This window comes from Lagopus muta, chromosome 7 (assembly GCF_023343835.1).
Source record: "Lagopus muta isolate bLagMut1 chromosome 7, bLagMut1 primary, whole genome shotgun sequence".
In the NCBI taxonomy this organism is placed as follows: Eukaryota; Metazoa; Chordata; class Aves; order Galliformes; family Phasianidae; genus Lagopus; species Lagopus muta.
In genome coordinates, this window is record NC_064439.1 from 18624413 (window position 1) to 18648396 (window position 23984).

Below are 23984 nucleotides of genomic sequence, written 5' to 3' on the forward strand. Positions count from 1 at the left end.
TAATAGCAACAGAAAGGAGTGTTGCTAACTTCAATTAAGCACATATGCCTGCAAGTATTTATTTCTTTATTTATTTTGAAATTCTCTACACCAAATTTTTTTCCTCACAAATTACTATTACATATTTCTTCTTGGGAGCTTCATTTTACTCTCAGGTCTTTGGGAGAAGTTGGTAGACCTGATGAATGTAGCATTTTAATGACACAAGTGGTAAAGATTCAGGACTTCTATTAAAAGTTAAGACTGGTAATAGAGAAATTACTTGAAGAGTGAACTTCAAATGCTTCCATGAATCAAATCCAGCAGTAAGAATTAGGGAACATTTACAGAATGAACATTCTTCCTACTGCTGCTGCTTTAGTTGTGCAGCACCCATCCACTGTATTCTTTCACACCACAAGAAATTGAACTCCTCTAGTACAGGATATGGAACCACACGTCATTGATCAAGTGCCAAAACATGAGAAGTGTAGAATGGTATTTAGGCAATCCCCAGCATTACAATCAGTTGTTTATAGCTCATCTGATCTATCTCAGCATCAAGAACATTGCTGGCCAAGAAGAAAATGCCTTGATACTGAAGTCAACCTATAATTCTGCTTTTTTTTTTTTTTTTTTTTTTTTTTTTAAATTTTTGACTGCAAATTGACCATTTAATATTGGACTTTTTTCAACTCTGTTCACCTATTCTATTCTTCTACTTTAGAAACAAAAATGGAGACCTTAACACAGTGTCAGTCAGCAACCTGCACTCCTCCTACTCTTGTTGAAGCTCTGGTTTCTGTCCCCCCCCCTGAAATTTTTAGGTGTACCTTCCCTGCTCAGAGCTCCAGTGACACATGTTTGATTACACACAACATCAGAAGGAGAAAACTTAACCAGGGACTAGGATTAGTTCTGGCAACAGGAACTTCTATATTTGTTTCTTGTCCTCTTGTATCTCTCAGCAGAGCTCCATCAGCTAGAATTTGTGAACCTGCTGAACATGTTAGAGATGAGAGGATATTGTGATTCTCTGTAATGCTTCCTTCTGCCTCTCTTTTTTCTACCTTCTGATCTTTACTTCTTTATTTGCTTATTTGATTTCTTCCATATTATTTAATTTTCCTCTGGTCTGCTCTTCCATCTCCATACTCCTTCAAGGAGCATGGGCAGGAGGGGAATTGCATTAAGAAAATGCTGAGGCTGTCCGTACAATAGGAGATCTGCACAAACAGCAGCCAGAGGTGGTGGAAGACAAGACCCCAGCCATGAGCCACCAGTGGCGTACAGAGCTACAGGACTAGGAGGTTAGGCTGCATCATACCTCTTACCTACCGTGGTATTGCAGTAGACACTACACAGCACCACAGCCACACCCAACAACAAGCTTGTCTGATAAAGGACAAGCTACATACTTCCGTCAGCATTTCTCTTTATCACATAGAAAATCCTCTGTCTCATGCAGTCCAAACACACTAAGTTTTCCCTACTTGTCTTGGTTCCAGCACTATCTCTACAAGTGCAAATGCTACAGACATAGACACACAACTGGAATACTTAAATAGAAAGCCATTAATACTATAGTCTTCTACTGAGAAGGTTTTATAACAGTTAAACTTGAGTAGCTTGAGGTTTTCCATTATACTGATATTTTGCTATTTTCTTCTTCTGGAAAACAAGAAATAAATGCTGCAGTTTCTCTTGACATATGTAGGAGAAAAAAAGGGATTTTAAATAACTGCAAGAAACTCTTCTCAAATTACTCAAAGTAAATGGTTAGAAAGCCACTTACCCCCAGTTGCCACTGTAATCTCACGTAGAAAATGGCCATAAAATGGAAAATCAAAGGACAGATTCACTCTCTGAAAGGAATAACACCAGAAAATAAAATCAATATTGTGCAGAAAACAAAATGAAGAGTCCTCCACTTCAAATACCTATTTCAATCATTGCTTTTGATTTTTTACTGAAGCCTCATTATTCTAAATTTGAAATTGACAATAGCTAACTAGGAACAATTCTGGCACTTAAAAACCTGAAAGCAGCGAACATTCAAAACTGAAGACTTCAGAAAATAAAACAGACATAATAACTACTTCATGAGAATGAACTTAGAAAGATGCGTTGATTTTAAAATTATTTTTAAACCTCTTTGCTAAGAAGAGCCATCGCTATACAAGTCTTGCAGGATGCCTGATTCCTTCGGCAGCAGGTGGTTTACTCCTCAGCCACATGCTCCTTCAGATTCAGACGCTCTCCCTGACACCCTGCTGCTACCTGGTTGCTTATCTGATGAAAAGTGGAAAAGAGTTTCTTCATCAACTTCGCAGACCTGCTTACTAACAAGGACCTGAAATTATTTATAAAGAAACAAAGCAACAACAGTACTAGCAAACTTACCGCAAAATAATAAAAAAAAGAAGGGGGAGGGGGGGAAAGGAACTTCATTCCTCTGTCAATCTATCCTATATCAGCTGACATCATAGCAGAGAACTGTGATTTAGAGATTTAGAGAACAGATTTATCCTCACCTAAGGTCTTCATAAAGTACCATTCAAATTCACACTTATTTTCCCTCTCCGCTTTCTCCTTTCTCATCTATTCTACTGCTCTCCCAAAACTTGTTAGCTTCTGTAGCCACTCAATTATCACTTGGTGTTCTACGTGCTTCAACTATGAGCATACCAGTAGTCCTGACAGAAAGAACTGCTGAACTTCTACTAAGGTGTTTTCATGGCTTAAATATTATATCCCATAGAAGGATACCACTTGCATAATGGCCTGTGGCTCTTTACTATTTGGCATTTAAAAAGAGTTACTACAGAAGAAGTGTTGTGAAAAAGCATTGTTGTTGACTGTCCCTCATCCCTAAGTTTTCATGTCTCCACTTAAGAAAGGGAAATAGTCGATAATTTATTAAAATTAAAGAAAAAAAACACACACAAAAACAACAACAAAACAAGACAAAGTAACTACTATCTTAGTTTTTTTTTTAATAATAACAATTGAGTATTTATTATCGCAGTAAGAATTATATTTACATCTACCAGAAACATTTACAGAATTATTTAGTAGAAATTAACAGCTGAAGATTTACAGCAAATTTAAACCAGATTTTCTTTCCACTTAAATAGAAGATAGTATTTTGACAAGATTAGCCTCTTTTTTAAAAATAAGAATACAGAATTAATTTGCATTGTGTTAACTGGAATGAGTAGTTTTTAATGACATCTTTTGTATGTATGTAAATATGTATACATAACCAAACATTTAATCACAATGGTATACACAAAAGAAAACAACAAAAAAAAAAATTGAAATTAAAACACATTCTGAAGTTTTCATTGCTGGGAAGTTGTATGCTGTGTTCATTTATATGTTCCACTCAGATTATGTCCTTGCTTTTCCTCACATAATTTCCACGATCATGTTAAAAATGACCAGAACTTCTCTCTATCCTTTAAACAGTATTATCCCTTTTCTTCTATTAGCATTAACCCTCTGAATAACACAATAAACATTAAAATGCTTTTAAGGGAGCACAGTTGTCTTTCACAGTCCTCTAAATGGCTGTAATAAAGATATTAGCATAACGATAATGTTTGTAATAGATAAAGACTTGAGCCTATGCCCACTCAAATCAGATATAGATCTCCCATTGATTTCAATCAAAAACTAATGCCCTAAATTCTAACAACATAATAGGTACTTAGTATAGACAAATAATGTAATGGAGTATTAAAGAACTAACAAGATTTGAGGAATATTTTAAAGATTAATATTTAACAGCTACTTGCTATAGGGAGAGTAAATCAAAGCCCTCATGCTCAGGAGTCTGAGGTACTAGGTTCCCCTCTACCATGCTCCACATCAATCCCACATCCTGCCCAGAAGCATTACTTCGTTTTAAACCTCTAGAATGATAGTTGAACAAAAGATCCTTCTTGGAATTAACATTCTGAAGCAAGGAATCTCATGAACCAAGTGGAAACAAAAATGCTTAGAAAGAGAGTGCGGAGGGAGTTATCTTCAGTAATTATTAAAACAAGTTAAAATTTCTCAGTGGAGTTTCACTAATATTTAGGTCCCAGGCCTGATAATTAAGATATATATATATATTATATTTATATTTATTAATATATATATATTTAAGCTTGAACAGGTATTTTTTAACTTCTGTATTAGTTGTTTTTTTTTTTTTTTTTGCATGTTTCCATTCTCTCTCTCAAGTACCAGAATCCCAGGTGACAAAAAGCAAGGACACTTTTTGGTACCTTTCTCTGTTCATTCACCACCCTTTAAAAACAAACTGTCTTAGAAAATACCTGAGTTAGTGTGTTATTAAATCTACTCCAAACATACATAATTGCCTAAGCCCTTCATTTGTATTATCCCTGGCTTCTTCCAGTCTTTTATACTGTGAGGAAATTTTATGATTTGGGCCCTCTGTTACACAAATGCTAACCTAGTCTGCTTTTTTGTGTTCAGAATTAAATACTGGGGTATTTCTTCTTGCTGTCACTTACATCCCCCTGAGACAGTCACCTGGCTGGCACCAGGGATATAACAGATAACAGTTTCAAAGCTGAGAAAAAAATCAAATTAAATTCCTGTTTCTGCTCAGTTTAATACCACTACATCTTGAAATAAGCAAACAGACAAACAAAAAACAACTCCCCAAAACAGCAACAAATGGTACACTCTTTTTTATATTTATTTGTTATTGGCATGGATCACATGTATTGCTTCTGTTTCTATCTGTCATATGAATGATTTTTATAAATTCTCATAGTAGAAAAAGTTAGTGAAACATGTCATACAAAATGGAAGTGTCAACACAAATACATTCAATGGAAGATATAAAATTTCAGCAATTTATTTCTCAGCCCAGTTCTGTCTCTAATGAAAATAACAGTAACATCTCTGACTTCAGCAATGTAACTAGTTTACTGTTAGATAGTTTGAGATCTAACCTTAAAAACAATACATATATAAATATATCTTAAAGGCGTTTCTGAAGGACTTTTACATCAGGTACAAAAATGCAACTTGAAATCTTTTGATAGCAACGCTGTTCAGAATTTTAACTAAAATTCAAAAAATGAAGTTCTAAACAGGAGTATTTTGATACTTAGAACTGTTTTATCACTCACAGCTGAAAGACATCCATGTCAGTAAAAAAAGAGTATTACAACTTACTGCTGCTTGTCGATGGGTATTGGAGAGGATCCCATGAATCTTTACTTTGTCTTTCTCCATTTGGTCTATATTGACCCATAAATCCCGGCTGGTGGAATCATATGGGCCATATGTCCTTGAAGTATAATAATTATGATCTGTATCCTCCTAAAAGGGGAGGGGGGGAACACAGCAAATAAAGATCAGAATGAAAAATGCATCTTAGTGTTATATAAAATTCATACTTGAAATACAGAGTTCTGCTGCTACTCAGAGTGCAGAAGAATTGCAAGTGAGTGGTCAAGAACAAAAGTACAAATTACAAATGTGTTACAGAATATATTTCTGCCTCCAACCAAGAGCATTTGGCAAGGCAAATACATACCATAATTTTTTCTATCTCCAAATCCTAACCATACCATTCCTGTAACCACATAGTGAAATCTACAGCAAAATTTATGACTGCTTTCAAAGTGAGGTGACTATTAAGCTCATGTAACAACTACCATATTATAACAAAACGGTAAGTAGTACTCAGAGTCAACACCTTAAGAAGAATTTTAAGTTTTCTAAATGCAATTCATTAGAATAGCTTTTCAGGGAGCATCTATAACATTCCTAATAGCTATCATTTTACAACAGTTTCACTTTAAATCTCCAAAACATTATTTTAAGGTACATTTGCCATTCAGAGAAAATTTGCCATCCATACATACATATTTATGGAAATTTTTTTGCGGTCTTTAAAATGACAGTGGTTGCTGCTATGTCCATGTCACAGCAAATTCAGAGAGAAAATATACAGATCCGACATGTAATATGTGAGATTTTTCTAGTGGTCCACCAAATTCTGTAGCCAGAATATGTATCCAGCTCAGCAATCAAGTTCATGGTTCAGGTGACAGTCAAAGTCTTGGCAATATCTGGCTATTTTTGATGACAAAGTTGAGATGCCAACACTCAAAATAATCTGCATGCCATTCCACTGCAATCAGTTTTCACTCTAAATCATGCAAATCACTGGCTCTTATTTAGCACAAAAAAGTGAATTTCTGAAATCTTTTATAGAAAAATGACTACGTGCCTAAAAATCCAATCACAGGAGATTCCAAAAATTTCTGTCAAAGTCAGAATTTGGATACGCTGAGATTATCCAAACTACTTAAAAATTAGTCTTTAAATAAATTATTATTATTTTTTAAATACCACAGATAAACAAATGTAGAGAGCTATACAGGAAAAAAAAAAAGCAGAAACAGTTCTTCCATATAGAGTATCCTTCTGTGTGAAGAAGTAGCTTACAATGGAAGCCAACGTACAAGCCTTCTTCGTCTTTTTTTTTTTTTTTTTTTTTAATAAAGGAAAAAAAAAAAACAAACAAGAATAAAGGAGACCATTCAGAAAGGGTAAGAAGTGATCTTGCAGCAAAGAAATAAACAATAGTGCCCAAAGTAGAACAAACATTTCCAAGACCTATTTTTGTAATCAAGTAGTCATACAGGACAATAGCCCTCCTTTAAGATTATTCCGCAAACAAAACATTATTTAAAGGCTGGTTATTGCCAAATCTCTCTGTTGAAGAAATATTACAGGTTGGGAAGCAGCATCTGTGGATATTTTACCCTAGCTACTGACTCCCAATAACTTGGTAATCAGCAGAAAGACAGAGACCATCATAGCTGTTGATTCCCAATAGGAATAGTTACAATCATCTCTACTTTTCTGAATATTTAAAACCGTGAAAACAAATAAAAATCTGAGGTTAGAGATTAAACCTCAGGATTCATCGTTAAAGTCAACTTTTTGTCATCCAAAGTTATTAACTGTGAAATATTTAAATCAAAATGTTGTCAGTTTTCTGCTACAAAAATCACTGCAAATTTACAACGTGACTAGAAAAAACTAGAATAAAGTTGGCCTGAGCAGCTTAAGATCTTTTGGTACACTGAAGAACAGTGATTTTTCCAGTCTTCATATTTTTGAATATGCATTACTGTGGAAATGAAATCACAGGATTGTTCCACAAATTTGCCAGTTATAAATAAATGCTTTATTGGTAAGAATAGATACTTAAGAGTCTTCATTCTGACAGATCTGTTTAAGGGATTTGGTTCATTCTACCTGTTTCACAATATGTTCCACCAACTGAAGAAAATTAAAATGTTTAGAAATGAAATGAAGCAGAAACATATTAACATATGAAAAAAATAAGCAGGGAGAAAGCAGACAACATGCCCATTACTATTTTAAGAAGCAACAGAAAATTAATTAAGTAGCTGATGTTTAAATACAAAGTTTTGGATTCTTTTTTTCCTTCCCATTCTCCCCCCCTTACTTTCCAGTTACTTTTGGGAAATAAGAATAATTTCCATTTACTCCTCTGTAAGTACAGTGTGGCCCAACTACTGAACATAGATGAAATAAGAAGCACATCTATTCTATTGAGAAGTACAGCTTTCACAGCAGCAGATTTTCCAAGATTTTTTGTACCAACTACAAGAATTTATTGTTGTCAACCTTTGTTTGAAGGTTGATTTGAAGGGAATACTTATTATTATGGGGAAATAAATTATTTTTTACCTGAAGCAATCCTCAGTGCTGAGCTGCCATTTTACTGTGATCGTAAAGAAAATATTTTCTTACTGTTTTTATGACGTAAATTTTCTGATGACACATTGAATATTTTCATACTCCTCTCACTACAATTAGTGTAGTATTAGAATAAGTGTTCTCATGTGTGCTGTGTACATACATTGCTCATGAAAGCTCAGCACAGCTGAAGATTAAGCCTTCTTTACACTTTTGGTGTTCATTACTTGTCAAATTCTTACTAGACATCCATTCCATAAGTCACTCTGAAATACAGTCCAAATGTCACAAGGCTGTTTCTCAACAACTGCTCTCCCTTAACAAGTAAGGACTTCAAATATGCTAGGTGTGCTCTCACAACCTAGGAAGTATGATGTAACTGTGTGAGTTCCATTATGCTCCAAGATGCATTCAAACTGCTAGCTGGGATACTAGCCAAATGCATATGTGAAAATAACGCTGAAAAAAAAAACCCATGAAACAGAGTTACCTCACACTGAAATAAGGCACCATGATTCAATGATGATGCAATCTCATTTGTGAAGGGAAAATTAACTTTGAGAGTCCCATGCTTACATATGCTCCTTAATTTAGGTTAGGAATAAGAGCTTCTGTCAAATTTATATGCAAGAATGTTTTTCTTTCAAGTAATTTTTTCAATTCCATCCAAACCGCAGACAATAATGAATGCAGTTTTACCATTTATAAGGCTGTACTTGAAACAAAGCAGTGAAAAAAAACTGCTGGCATCCAGTGATGAATTCTGCTGCTGCACAACGCTACACTGTAGAGAAACCATTAGTTTCTCTGTAAGAAAGATATCACCAGAGCAAATTATTATAGAGCATGCAGACAGACGGCAGTTAGATTTCAACAGCTTTAGTTTTGGTCACTTTCTCCCAGTCCTTGCATCCACTGAATATTATATAGCATTAAAATCATGGAATTATTAAGGTTGGATAAGAGCCTAAGATCACCTAGTCCAGTCATCCACCCATCCCCACCATGCCCACTAACCATGTCCCCTCAGTGCCACATTCATGTGTTTCTTGAACACCTCCAGGGACAGTGACTTCACCACCTCCGTGGGCAGCCCGACTGCTCTTTCTGAATAGCTCACACAACACTTAACTTATCACTGTATTTACTTTAAAAGTGAAATAATGGGCTTTGACCAGAAAAATAAAATAAAATTCAAGGACATTAATCTTCAAATATTTGGAAATAGATGTTATGAATTGTTGCTAATTGAAGACAATTAGACTGCATGTCTAAGAACAGGCAACTGTTCAAGTATTCTAAGTATTGAAATGGAATTGTCAGATTTCCATTGAGGCAACACATCAATGAAGGAACTCTGAAGCCATCAGGAATATGAAGACTTTATAGATGCTTAATTTTGTCAGTGAAAAAAGAGGAACTGGTGTATGATTTTTTTTAAAAATTAATTATTGCCCAAATATTTCTAAAATTGCAGACTATGTGTACTTTTTAATGAAATTTAAGTGCTTCTTTTTTTCTGCTCCAAAAATCAGTAGTGAGGAAATTCATCATCAAACAGTGTGTTCATAAAGTTGACTTTAATTCTGATGTTATGAGCATTTATAGAGGAATAGCTTATGAAATTAATCTGTAATTGTCTAATTATGTTTTCTAAAAGTTGTATTTGCACAATAAATTGGAAACTCTGGAAGGAGAATACAGGTAATTATGTATTAAAAATAGAACATTTTTCAGGGAGAGAACAAAGAAAATAAAATATAGATTGGGAAATTTAGCAAGAGGAAATGAGTTAGCAATTTCAAGTATTTCCCTAATGAAGAAAAGTAGACCTAGTAATTCATTTCATGGAAGAAAAAAAAAAACCAACACCTTTTCTATTAAAACAAGCCAGCAGCAAGATAATCCTACAAGCAGACAACAAAACCAGTTTCCTGAACTGGTTATTTGTACCCAGCTTCACTCAGCACTAGTTATTTCCTTACTTCCTCTCTGTATCATAGCCTATAACAACAGTAAACTAAAGCCATAATTAATTGCTGAACATTTTTGAATTTTTAATAGAAAATTCATCTTATCATTCTGCATGTTATTAGTAGCCATCAGACAAAAACAGTGCAAGAGAGCAGCATGGAAACGACACCTGATGTTGGACTCTAGAATCATAGACTGTTTGGGGTTGGAAGGGACCTTTAAGATCTTCTAGTTCCAACCCCTCTGCTATTGGGAGGGATACCTCCCTCAAGACCAAATTGCTCAAAGCTCCATCCAGCCCAGCCTTGAATGTTTCCAGGGAGAGGGCATCCACAACCTCTCTGGGCAGACTGTTCCAGTCTGCAACCACCCTTGCAGTAAAGAATTTCTTCTTGATTTCTAGTCTAAATCTAACCTCTTCCAATTTAGAACCAATTCCCCTCATCCTGTTGCTACATGCCCTTATAAAAAGTCCCTTCCCAGCTTTCCTGTAGGCCCCCCTTCAAGTACTAGAAGCACTATAAGGTCTCCTTAGAGCCTCTCTTCCGTAGGCTGAAGAACCCCAGTTCTCTCAGCCTGTCCTCATAGCTGAGGCGCTCCAGCCCTCTGATCACCTTCGTAAGCCCTCCTCTGGACCCTCACCAACAGCTCCGTCTCCTTCCTGTGTGGAGGGCCCCAGAACTAGATGCAGTACTCCAGGTGGGATCTCACAAGAGCAGAGCAGAAGGGCAGAATCACCTCCCCCAACCTGCTTGTCACCCTTCTCTTGATGCAGCCCAGGATACAGTTAGCTTTCCAGGCTGCAAGAGCACACTGCCAGCTCATGTTGAGTCTTTTTTCAATTGACACTCTCAAATATTTCTCCTCAGGGCTGCTCTCAGGCCACTCTCTGCCCAACCTCTACCTTTGGGGATTGAAAAAGATACATGTGCATGTTCAGCATTACCCAGCACTACAGCCATTAGCAAGAGAAATGAGGGAGCATGGGAAAAGACTTTTGATGCTGAGATGAGGTCCTAATAGAAAGATTAAGGTCACGGAAAATGAGGAAAAACAACACTTAACATGCTGCTTTCATTTAACTGCATTTTAGCACAAGAGCATGCAATTATAGTTGTAACATAGCAGTGATAAAATTGTAAAGATTTATAAGATCAGACACTTCCTGACCCTTCAAAAAGTAAAAGCACTAATTTCACAAGATAGGAAGCACACAAACTACTGCTTGGAAATCTTGTGGAGAATATATATAGTGGCTGCTGTCTAAAGAGCACAATTATTATGAGGAGTTCTCCGATGCTCAAAAATTTCCTTTAGTAAGTGCTTTGTATCAAGGATAACCTCTGCTGGTCAGTTTCTTAACAAAAACATTTGTTCTATATGCATCTCAGGAAATACAGAATTTACAAGACTGCCTCATTGTTTCCCCTACATAGCCTACATCATCCACATCAACAGCCTGTAACTTGAAGACAGCCTGTGAACTTTACCACTGATTACATAAGCCTTAGCAAAACCCACTTCGAACATCCTATCTATATTGAATGCCACGTCTAATGAATGAGAAGAGCACATCCTAAAAGAAGAGGAAATCCTCTATTTGCATACATTGGCATTAAGGACTTCATCTCACACTGTATTCTCTAAGAATATACCATATGATTTCTCCACAAAGTACTAGAATTCCACTCATGTATCTGTTGGAGTACTCAAATAATAGGATTTTCAGAGGAGGCTGAGTCCTAGAACCTCACAGATTTGCATCTGGAGGCTGTTTCTGTAAACACTCAATGACGCCATCAGCTGGGCTCAAAAACAAGACCTGAGCTCATGACTTCTGCCCTTTTGTATGCATATGAATTTCTATGGTTCTGCATCAACTTGGAGCTTTAGTGCCAAGGATTTTAAAGTGCACTTCCCTGTTGGAGTGTCTGACAGCGCCTATAATGAAGAATCACATATGCTGACAGACAGCCTGGCAAAGAAGGAAGCCATAAACCTGCTATTAATCCAAAAAGCCATTTAATCTTACTGGCTTTGTGAAGAGTCAGCTTGGAGCCATTGCCTTTTTCATGATATTCAGCTGCTTCTGAAAGGAAGCTTCCCTTTTAGGGATGACTAGAAAACTGTCAGCCTATTTAGCAGTCTTATAAAGCTCCTTGGAATGCCTTGTCATGAGAGACAAGCTTCAAAAGAGCAAAAGTTTCACCAACACCTTTCTTAAAGAAGAAAAAATAATAAAAATAAAGCAAGTAACTCACTAAAAAATTACAGTAGAGAAATGTTAATTACGCAGTTTTGTTTCTGATTTGTTGGAGCAGGACTTTGAGTAATTCTTGCAGTAAGCCTTCAACTGCTATGTGCCACCCCCTCTACTAAAAAGAAAATACATGGAAGACATCTTAATAAAATTACTATGAAAACACATAGCAGCAAATTGATTTTATCGTGATTATTAAACGCCAGTTTTTTTTTTTCATTTTTAATGTATAAGTGACATTTATAAAATTTAAACTCTATAAATGATTGTAAATGTAACAAAAAGCTAAGTCCTAGGCCTACACTACATCATATCTATTCTGAATCTACCCTCTACCACTTTAAAACCAATTTCCCCTTTTCCTTTCTAAAAAGTCCATTCCCAGCTTTCCTGTAGACACCCTTCAGATACTGGAAGGCTGCTTATAAGGTCTCCTTGAAGCCTTCTCTTTTCCAGGCTGAAGATTTCCAGCTCCTTCAGCCTGCCCTTATAGTGGAGGGAGTGCAAATGCTGTGACATACATGCAGCCTCATCTGTACCATTTGTACAGTATTTATTTTATCCTCATGATACAGCATAAATTTGGTTTAACAGCAGTCTGTACTTTGTTTCGTTTTTCTTTTTTTCTTTTGGATCCAGATATTGAAGCATCACATAAGAAGAGAAGATGGCAAACTTAAATCAGGAAATACAGTGTTAAAGCTCTGGGCAATTAAATTAATAGCAGGAGCTGTAGTTTTAAGCTGACCAAGACTTTCTGTAAGTCAGTTCAGGAAGCTGCCTCCACACTTATTTGGGTGCTGTTATTCCTGAACAGTTAATGACACATTTCAGGGATCTGTCAGGGATCACAGCTGAAATCATAAAGCAGTAGGCTGTAAGAATAAGTTATGACTGATAGATATCAAGTTGATAGAAACAGGAGTGCTCATTTACTAAAGCAGCAGCTTTTCTTCCTGTAAAACTCAGGGAAAGATGGCCAAAGTAAGGATAAAACCTAATTTGAAACTTCCACCTCACTCATGACTCTGTCAAAACCATGCTGTTCAGACATCAGCATGTCCATCCTAGAGCCTGGGTGCTTAAGAATGATCTGTACTACCATGGCTTCTCTAGAGATCATCAAATTTAAACAGATTGCAACCAAAACTACAAGTCAATCACTTTCTAAATTAACTCCCACATATAACATTATTGAATCTTTAATTACTAAAACATAGAGCTCGGTGAAATCCACAGTGAACATGCCAAATTTAATTCACAGCTTAGAGAGGAAGATAGAGATGAAAAATTATAAAGTTGTTGCTCAGATTTCTACTACTCTACGGAAACCAGACACTGTCAGTTTAGGTCTCTTTTCAGCTCATCAGAGTTTAGAGCAAAACAAACCCCAAACACTGACTGTAATGACCAGGGCTGAGATGCAACTTCTAAGCACAGGAACCAATGCCATGCGAGTCTATAAGACATGGTTCAACACGTTTAGGAGACCTGTATTCTACACATGGGGAAAGAAACATCCAGCATAACCTTTCTGCCAAAAAGCTAGGCAACTGGATTTCATCTTAAGTCCCCATGGTCTCTCTCACATTTTTAAGTTTTTATCTATTTCTGTATTTGCTGTATCTCTTGTGAATGGATATAGCCAAGTTGAACGTGGTCAGAAAGGAAGTGACTGGAGCGGCCTACCCAATGTACACAGTCCAACCTAACACTCATCTTCCATTAGCTGAAGATATTTTCAGCCAACTTCTGCAAGCAAGGGCTGTGATATGCATGACTGAAAGAATTAATTCAGAAGAAAAAAGTAGGTCTGTTGCCGATACCTATCATAGCTTTTCAGTCATGAGTTCAGTGATTTTGGAGTAATTGTAATATGTTTTTAGGAACATGAAGAGGGAAACAGAAATGCGAAGTAATACCATCAAGAAAATTCAAAGGCAGATTCCATTAAATTCCAAATCCCCTGTATCCTTCCTTACTGCAAAAATTCATTATCATCAGTAAGTTAAACGCCTCACATGCCAACATAGCTAAGCATGTGGAAATGGAATGAAAGATTACCATGGAGAATTGTGAATTCCCTTACTTAGGAGTAAGGAAAACTCATTTTTAATTTCTTTCCTCCTCCCTCTCCCTCCATGGAAGTTTAAAAGAAAAAGAGAACAATTGTTCCCTCAAGTCTTAACCTTTTCATTTTTCAGATATATTTGAGTTAGCAGTAGAATCATCATTCCTTTAGATTTAGAAAAATGAAACTACCAATATGATCATTTCTTCAGCACTTTTTGCAGGGTTGATAATGAATTCAAGTCCATCTGAAGACCATCACTATGCAAGTGTCACAATTGCTTTGATTTAAACAAGCAATTAATAAATTCAATACAAAAAGATATATTACATTTTTGTCCAGTTTACCCTTTTGCAACTGACAGGAAATGAGACAGTGACATATGGGTCTGCTGGCTAGCTAGGAAGCATGACATCACTGGTAGAAAATTCAGCTGGACAAGTGGGGGGAAAAAAAAAGTAAATTAATGATGATCCCAGATTCTAATTCTAGTTGCAAGTGACATACTATTTGTTCTCACTTAGTAAGAGGACTAGGATGTTTAATGTATTGAATCAGTGAGAGTAGAGGATTGATTGTTTCATTTCACCTGTACAGATTCCAGAAAAATTCACTTCCTAGCTTTTTTTTTTTTAGTAGATATTAAAAATAATCATTGAAGTACTGGATGTAGCAATAATTCATAGAAACTTGCATCTAAGAACATAACCTGAAGCAGCTTCATTTGAGAATGTGCAAGTGTCTCCTGAAACCACATGAAGATGTCAAAAATATTTTTTTCCTCTCTCAATTTGAGGAAAAGGAGGATATTATGTTGAGAACAAAATGACGTATTCCTAAAAATTACCTTGTTAGTTGGAATAATTTCTCGAAAATTTTGAATGAGAACATTTTAAAATGGCAACTGAATCCTCAATAGCAACAAAGTCTTCTGAGCAGAGTATAATAGAAGCTTTTTAGAAACACTGATAGACAATCATAGATAGATAGACAATCTTTAACCATTTAAAGAGCGTATTCTAGGTTTCAGAATTAAGTATGAAAACTAAATAAAATGGTTTTTATTTTCAGGGTTGTCTGCTACATAGAAAAGCCAACAGATATCTATGATTGTTTCACTGAATTCCAGCATATTCCAAGATTCCTGTAGTACATAATAAATTTCTATTTTAATCTTTCAGTTCTCATTGTGAAAAAAATAACATGGCATTGATTTAAAGGTGCAGTGCCAAGAAGTCACAAGAGCAGCAGTACTTTCTTAGGCCAGACATACTTTATGAATTTCCATGGAAACTACAGATAAAAAGAGCACAATAACACTACTTGATAGAGAAAATTCTCAGCTAAAAAACACAATTTTCCAGCAGTTACCACCATCAGCTATGCATTTTCACCAGCAATGAACAAGAGCCTGTATGCATATATTCATAAAAAATAAAGTGCACCAGTGCACTTTATAAAGTGCAGAAGGTGACTCCCTGTCACCACTGCTGAAATGCACCACCCACTGCCTCACTGTGCTCACACCCACTGTTTGAACTCCATAAGCATTCAGCAAGCATTGATGAATGTCAACAGGTGTAATTTTCACCGCATGGAGGAATTCGGTGACAGACTATGGTCCCATCCACACTTCCACGTGACGCCATTTTGTCAGACTGCCCCACTGCTGCCATCTGTCACATAACAACAAAACGTAACGGGATATTGGTGAGAAGGTTTAACCTCTGTTGCCATACCACTGACATTCACCTCTGACATTGTGAGCCAACATAATAAAATAGGAAGCATTAGTTAGGAAGCCCGGGCTTAACTGGTCTTTATTTCTAATTCCTTCAGCCACAAATGGCACTAAAGTATTGTGATGGGGAAAAAACAAACAAACATATATTATATATACACATATATGTGTATATATACAATTACATATATACATATACAATATATATATATATATATATATACACACAATTATGTATGTACAATTGTATGTATATATAAACAAACATATAGAAGCAAGATAGAGGTGGGCTTGGCCAAACTAGCAGCTCACTGTGCAATCACAATACTGCTTAGTTTTAAGGCTACACACAGTTGCGCACAAACAAGTTTTTCTACTTTTAATGCAGTGCACTGGAGCAGTAATTCCAGGAACACCTTATCATTTGTTCAGCTGAGTGGAATTTAATCCTAACCATTATTTTTTTCCTTGCTCAGACTTGCAGTAAGAATAGAGCAGTGAGTATGCTAACACCACTGCCAGTAGATGAGAACAATTGCTCTCAAATCCCAAGGGTTGTCAAACTCAATCCCTTCTGCTGTTTTTGCCAGTCAGAACCAGACATCTTCACTGCTGTCAAGGGACTGGGACTGATAAGGGAAAAGCCTCTTTTTGGACAGTAACTCCTGGAGAAAATGCAAAGTTCAGCAGAAGTGTGCCGCCAGTAAGAAATCCACTAGAGTTCTGACAGACAAGATGCTTTCCAGGTCTAAATTACAAGGATTGCTAAAAACATACATTCCAAACAACATCTAGAGAAACTAAAGAAAGGAGAAAAAGAAGAGAGCCCTCAGCATCAACTCTATTTTAGTTAAAAGCAGTACACAAAAGAGGAAATATCAGTCATATCCATAGGAATATCTTTCCTACCAAAAAACTATGCTCATTTTGCGATGAAACAGCAATAATTTCTATCATCACAAGTATTATGGTCAGGGATGGGACCAAACAATTTTTCTAGAAATTATTTATAAAGTCTGTGCTTGGAGCTGCTTTGATGGGAATACCTGGGAAACAAGATAAAAAAATTATAAATTCTGGAGAATAATCTCTGTACAGAGCTCTTACATAATGTCTCATCACAACTTAGAAAATGATACGTATTTTAGACTTTGAAAAATATGCTATATTTTGTGTGATGCATAATTATATATTAAAGCACTATTAAGCCCCTCTGTTCAGTGCCCTATGGTCATTCCTACATTAGAGAGCACTGTGACAAAAAAATAAAAATCATTTGCTCAGGTTTTAGGAATCTGACATCCACACTGGATGCATTTCAGAGATCAGCTCCCTTTCTAGTAAGAGAGGAACAAGAACTTCTGCTACCTGCTTTCATTACCTTTGGATGACTTCAGTGCTTTGGATATTAACACAAAAGTCAAAACGTGACCATGAATCTAACTAGAAGCATTAACATTGTTAAAATAAAGAGTAAATTACTTAATAACCATGCTTTTATGAGAACAGGTGAAAAAAAAAAGAATATTTGTCCTAGTTTTCTCCTTGTTTGAAAGAGGATATGTCAAACTAGACATATTTATTGAGACCTATTTTCATGCTCATTACTTTTCCAAGGACATACAGTGATTGCAACAACAAATCCTACCCTACCCATTGCATTTCCTGGGCTTGTTTACCATAAATAAAAGGCACTTCTGAATTTTCTGAGCACACTAAAAAGGAGGTAATTTACTCAGCAAACAAGCAAAAACAAAAACAAACCTAACCAACCCTGATTCCTAAGATTGGAAAGCAGAGTCCCAAAATAGATTGGAAGGGGGAAAACAAAAAAACAAAACAGCAGTAGTCAATTCATATTTCTCCTATATAAGCCTTATCCAGAGAAGCTCCCACTTTTGAAGAGAAACACTCTGAAGTTTTCATTTGCCACAGGGCCAAGAAGCTGATCTGGTTGCATTGTGTCACCAGAGTACTGCATTTTCAGGGTTCACTCTTCTGTAAATTTGGACTGCTGACAATGTATTCCCCATGCATTTTAAATGCCATCTACTTCAGGGATTTCTATAGGGCTGTAGCATTTGTGTCCATTTGTACAAGATGGTATCTCACCCTTTTCCACACTTATTAAGGTCTCACTCATTCATTCTTCTTATATTATGTAGTAAAAATGCAAACATTAAAATATGTACTGACCTTGGCCCCAGAAAGCAGATGGGACCAACCTCTATCCTTGGGAAATTCTTTTAGATTTAAAACATTCTCATCTCTAACTGGAACATTATTAAAAATCCTATTAAACTAAGAGGAAGAAGTGCTTTCATAATCTCATACCATTTGCTAATGTGTTTATGATAACCATTTGCTATAAATTAATCTTACCTTATTATCTCCAGCTCACTGTCAACTTTTCAGAAGAGACCACACATGCCATGCACACAGATCTACTCCACAGCAGAAAGGTGTTCCTCCCACCCCTTGCCTTTTTTTTCTTAGCGCTACCAGTTTTGGTTTGGGTTGCCACCACTCTCCACCTCGGGCCCATGCAATTCCTGTCCCTCCAACAACAGGGCAGATCTCTGAGAAGGTTCCATCACCTCCTTCTGAGGGCCACGTCCATTTCCAATGGTTCTGCACATAATATGACTATATCCAATGCTTCAGCTTATCTCTGCAATATATTTCAACTTCCAGAGAGTCTGGTTCAAGAGAACATCTTGTTCAAGAAAACATCTGATGCATTAGTTTGTATGAGTTCCTGAATAACACTGTCAAACAAATGAAAGAGGACAAACAAAGCTGAGAAGGGCGACAGTGAATGTTTCTGGCATCCCTAGTGGTTGCACTGTTCGGGCTTTCAGACCAGAGTAACAGCATAAGACAATCTGACCACTATTATCCTTCAGGATGGGGGCAGATCCACCCTGCAAAGACATGATTAAACTGATTAAAAATGCACTTTCTTGAGGCTGCTCTTGGAGGTCTGAAGTTCATATTCCATTGATCTTAATATAATTTATGGATTAGGGAGACTTGGAGTGGTGCCATTCTAAAGGAAAAACAAAAGTAAAATAAATATCACTGCCCTAAATCAAGAAAATCTAATGGACATGAGCTATCATGCACGTAGATGGATTCTATCATTTGCCATGTGGTGGCTGTATGGATTTGATCACACAGGAAACATTCTGAGTTATTTTTAAGTAGAGCGCAGAATTAATTGCCATTAAAAAAAAAAAAAAAAAAAAAAAAAAACCAAAATCTGGGTAGAAAGTAAACTCATCAGTAGAAGGAAGAATATAACAAAAACAAATAAAAATTAAATGATACGTTCATTACTGATCAGGCTTCCAGTGGAAGATTCTTCCATACATGCAGGGAAAGTCCATACAATAATTCAGAGATAAACAGTACATGTGATAAAGAAATGTAATAGTACTGCAGTGTTATTAAATATGAGTGGCAAGCAGTACTCATTCTATGGATTTTCTCCCACGAGACATGCAACACATGCAGAAGAAGAGTTTAAAAAATAATAATAATAATAATCAATATGCTTTCCAGCATGCATTTCCAGTTCCTAAGCTGCAGAACACTGCAACACTTCTACTGTGAATTCTGGTCATACACTTTACCTCTTCTCTAAAGGTAGGCACCAATTTTCACTTTTTTTTTTTTTTTTTTTTTTTTTTTTTTTTTTTAAAGAGCCTGTGTGCTTTAGTGGGGATTTTACAAAAGGATCCGATAATGTGCAAGAACATAATTGAGTTATTTTACCGTGCTAGGAAGACTAGAATAAGAAAGGGACATAGGGGAGCACAATCTGAATTTAATAAACTCAGTAGGGATAATGCACTTTTGAGGATAAGACTCTGCAGTGCCATTAATCAGGCAGGAAACGTAGCTACAGAAAACATCGTTCAATGTACATCCATTTTCAAGCATTCATTTTTCCCCCAAACGTTGCCAAATGCAAGTATCAGGGAGGCAGCTCTGACTCATTTCATGCTGTAGGAGCATGGAAGTCAACAGACTGGATACACAAGTGACAATGCACACAGGTCTACCTCTGAGCCATGGAAAGATCAGCTACACAAACATTCCTCTATCCAAGACACCATACTTTACGTGCTAAAATAATTAGAAACTGGATTGAAATCTTTTGTGCTGGAGTGAGCTGCTACAAGTATGGCTAGATGGTGGGGAATGAGGCAAAATAAACAAATCATTTTAAATCAAATAAAAAAAAAAAAAGAAAAAGCACAAAACATTGAAAAATGAGTTATTATTTTGACTCATCATTATCTCTACAGACAGGTTTTATATTGCATTTCTTATTGTATAAGTTTATAATCTTAAACCTAAAAACTGTTGTTTGTTTGAGAATGAGCTCCTCAACAGTAGAAAAAAAAAAAAAAGCACTGAAGCTTTGCAAGCAAAGATAGAAAATTTTAAGTATTGTCTATTATAAGCTGTATTTTATTGTTAACACAATAGAGATTTTATTAATTAGAGAGCAACAAAATCTAGTACTTAAAAAAAATCCATACTAATACAATACTTATTTACAGCTTTATCTGTAAAATAAATAGAATTTACACAAATCATTGTAGCTAGATATGTTTAGCACCAATTGAAAACAACAGTGGATCTGAAGTTATTCATGGACAACTTCCACTGTACCTACAGTTCTCTAAACTGAGAACACCTTTAAAGACCCAACTGACTTTCAAGGAGATTTACATGATATCTATGCAAGGTGGAGGTACTTTTAAAATTTCTATTTTATTTTCTATATACTGTTTCCTTTTCCAGTTAAGCAGAAAGCACTGCTACAACAGAGTACTTTCCGTAACTAGTTTCCACAGAGACAGACATCTTCAAGAGACTCTCCACAGAATCCAGAAGAGATGTTCTCCAATCTCAAGGCAGGAGGAAAAACAGATTTCCACATGCTTGCAGGGACAGACACACAATCACAAGGCTATATTCAACTGCTAAGGCATGAATGTATTGAAGAACTCACCTTTTTTGATTTATTTCCTCCCGTCCCCCCCTTTCAAAAATAACAAATTAAATAAAAAGTGAAATGAATTTGTACCTCGATCTGAGTGGCATTCTCATGTCCCTCTTCTAGCAGCAGATCTGTGAAACCACCTGGCTCAGAAGAATCCTGTCCCATACTGGCTCTGTTAGTGCTGACTGATTTAAGAGACTCTGAGTGCCTTCTCCACCTGTGGCTATTTACATATGCATCCACTTGCACATTTTTCTCCACTCCAGGGAAGCTCTGAACAACTTGATAAAGCACACCTGTGTGAGAAACAAAACAAAACAAGGTTATAAATCAGCTGGGACTATCTTTTACTGATCATAGTCTAAAACACAGTAATATTAAATTTATTAAAAAATGCTTTGAAACTTCTCTGTAGAATAGCCAATTATATCTCTGATGAACCAACAAAACCATAACAGTCTGAGAGAATAAGCAGCATATTCTGCTTCAGAAAAATATAATAATTTGGACTAAGTTTTGTAGGCTCCTCTAACCATCCCATGTGTTTTATCTTCCTGCTTATTTTAAGTCTGGGAAAAGTTTTCCATGTTACATTTTTTGACTTTAACATTTGTCTACCTATAGCTGTCACTTTCCAAAATGAAACAAACGTAAGAAAAATTAACATCTAATCAAAAGCTGTCCAAAAATAAAGGAGACTGAGAAACACTGAAGTTGTGTATCAACTTAGCCTCTGCTGCTAATTTTATGTGGAAATAGCTTGGAAGTCATGGTGATAGCCAGCCAAATAAACATTCTGAGAGGCATGAAATTCCCATGAGCATCTGTCCCTGTTTAGAAATAAAGCTGCACAACTGATAAATGTGAATGGTGTGTGAAGGTTGCAGGCACTCACTACATCCCCTGTAAAGCACCAGTAGAGATGGGTGGTGTGCTTTATATATTCCTTATGCACTTTATTCACATTGTTCACAACTTTTTCATGCCAGTATAACTACCAAAAAAATCCATAAATTCTTAAGTAGTTTCCAATTCTCCCAACCCAACTAGTTTTTGTTAATTGATTTCAGCTACAGTGAGTACAGTAAGGCTCCAGTAATTTATCACACTTAGCACTAAAAATCAAACGTGCTTTTCATATTGCCTTGTATGCTTTGGGCCACAAAGGAGAAGCAGAGGAATGCTTTATTTTGCATTTTCTAGGAATAAGTGGAACTTGTTCTAAGAGCAGTACTTGAAGGTTCCAAATGAAATGCTAGTTGCAAACTAGAAGTCACAAAGAGTAAAATAAAATGAGTACAAATGAAGAAATACACTGGAAAATAGTTCATTTGCAGTAGCAATCTGCTCCTTCTGTTTGGCAGAAGCTTCTGAGCAACAGACACTACTTCCAAGTTCCATACTAACTATCAAATATGCTGTCTGGACACAAAAGACACAGAAAAATAGAAAACTACCTACCAAAGATATAATAAATACCATTTTCCTACATCATAGATCGTTTAGGAATCGGTACTACAGGAGAATCTTAGAGTCATAGAATGATTTGGATTGGAATGGACCCCCCCTTAGGGTCATCTAGTCCAAAACCCTTGTCTGTAGAGACACCTACATGCTGCCAAAGCTCACAAACATCACCCACATCAGAACAGGACGTTCTGCTTTTAGCATTACCACTCCAAAAAAGGAAACTTTATTTATGTGCACAAAGACATTGCTTTTAAATCAGTTTCTGGGGTCAAAGGAAATGGTAAATATCAACATTATAAGGAGAAATGGATGCAGTCAAACAGCAGAGACAAGACCTGCCCAGCCCTAACTGTACAATCCCTCTTCTGTTTCTCAAAGTTCTGACAGGTTTCCATAAGTATATAAGGAAACTCTCACCAGCAATTCTCTCGTTCAAAGTTAAGCATGTTTATGTGAATTGCTAGATACAGATCTTGATTGGTGACAAGTGATTGGAATAATCCCCGCACCCTGCCCCAAAGTCTATCAGTTGTTGTCCTTAACAGACCAGAAAGAGTTTACAGTACAGAAAAAAATCTCCATAAGAATTTAAGCTCCAGTGATCCTTTCTTTCTTCCTGTCTAATTGGCCAAAAATCTAATAAACTCATTTCCTAAGTTATTTAATCACTCTCAACCGCATGCTATTGTAGTACCGTGTCACTTAGAGAAATCAGAATTTAACAGACAGATAAAATAAGCAATCTCTAGCTAGAAGTTTCCTTAGACCCTGAGTAATCAAGCTTGTTTTCCTTTAATTGGTGGCTCTTCAAAACGCGTTTTCTTGAATTTCTTAAAAGGCTTAGAAGACTTGTCTTCAACAAATTGCTACTTTGCTGCCTGCTTCATCAAGCAATCAGCTGCCAGATGCAGAGGGACAGCTCTACAGATGAACTCGATCACTCCTCTGCTGTCTTCATCAGCATCTATTCAAAGCTGCCCTCCCTGCTCCAACTCAGAAGAAGTTGCCACAACAGGGATAGGGATGCCTACAAGCTAGCAAATTGAAAAGAATCCGATAGAGTTGCAGATACATGCCTTCTGTCTGAGATGCAGAACACCAAAGGCTTGATCCATGGAAGTAACATTTACCACCCACCACAGCTGTATTAAGACATCTCAACACCCACTGCAATGACCAAGGCGCATTAGGTACAAATGGCTTCCTGGACTATAGTGCAATATCTGCAGAACCCCATTTTCTTCCTCTGAATCACTTTTCCTGCACTAAACCTAGATTCAGAAAGAAAGAGGCAAAGACACATCTACCTGCATTCCGCATTCCCACGGCAGCCCATTTTCTTTTTATGGTCAACAACTAATATGTTGAGGTAATCATCTAAATTAGAAAACAAAAAATACTAAAGTTACAGGAGGTCTTTAAATCCCTTTCACCTCAGGCTGAGTCTTGCCTGCAAAGGAAGGGATTATAATTTGTTTTACCAAATCCTGAATAAAAATGAATATGACTTCTAAGCTGTAAGGTTTTGTAACATAACAAACTACTTTCTAAAATAGTAAAAATACAGTGCTGGAGAGAAAAATAAAATTAGCACATCAGGGTACTTCTAGTGGCTCGCCAAATCTACATTTTTATCTCCTAACAGTTCATGATTTTTTTTTTTTTTTTTAATACAGTACAATTGCATCATGGCACCTGCAAA

General features: G+C 36.3%; 1 protein-coding gene across 4 annotated transcripts in view; it reads right to left on the bottom strand.

The window, feature by feature from the left end:
* The window catches only part of PLXDC2 (plexin domain containing 2), a 234880-nt gene that overhangs the window by 96675 nt on the left and 114221 nt on the right, over nt 1-23984 (bottom strand). For all 4 annotated transcript variants that reach the window (XM_048950495.1, XM_048950494.1, XM_048950498.1 and 1 more), the window contains 3 exons: nt 20897-21108; nt 5182-5328; nt 1775-1844 (listed from right to left, as the gene is read on the bottom strand). In XM_048950495.1, coding sequence (XP_048806452.1) covers nt 1775-1844; nt 5182-5328; nt 20897-21108 — 429 coding nt within the window. The remainder of the gene's footprint in view (nt 1-1774; nt 1845-5181; nt 5329-20896; nt 21109-23984) is intronic.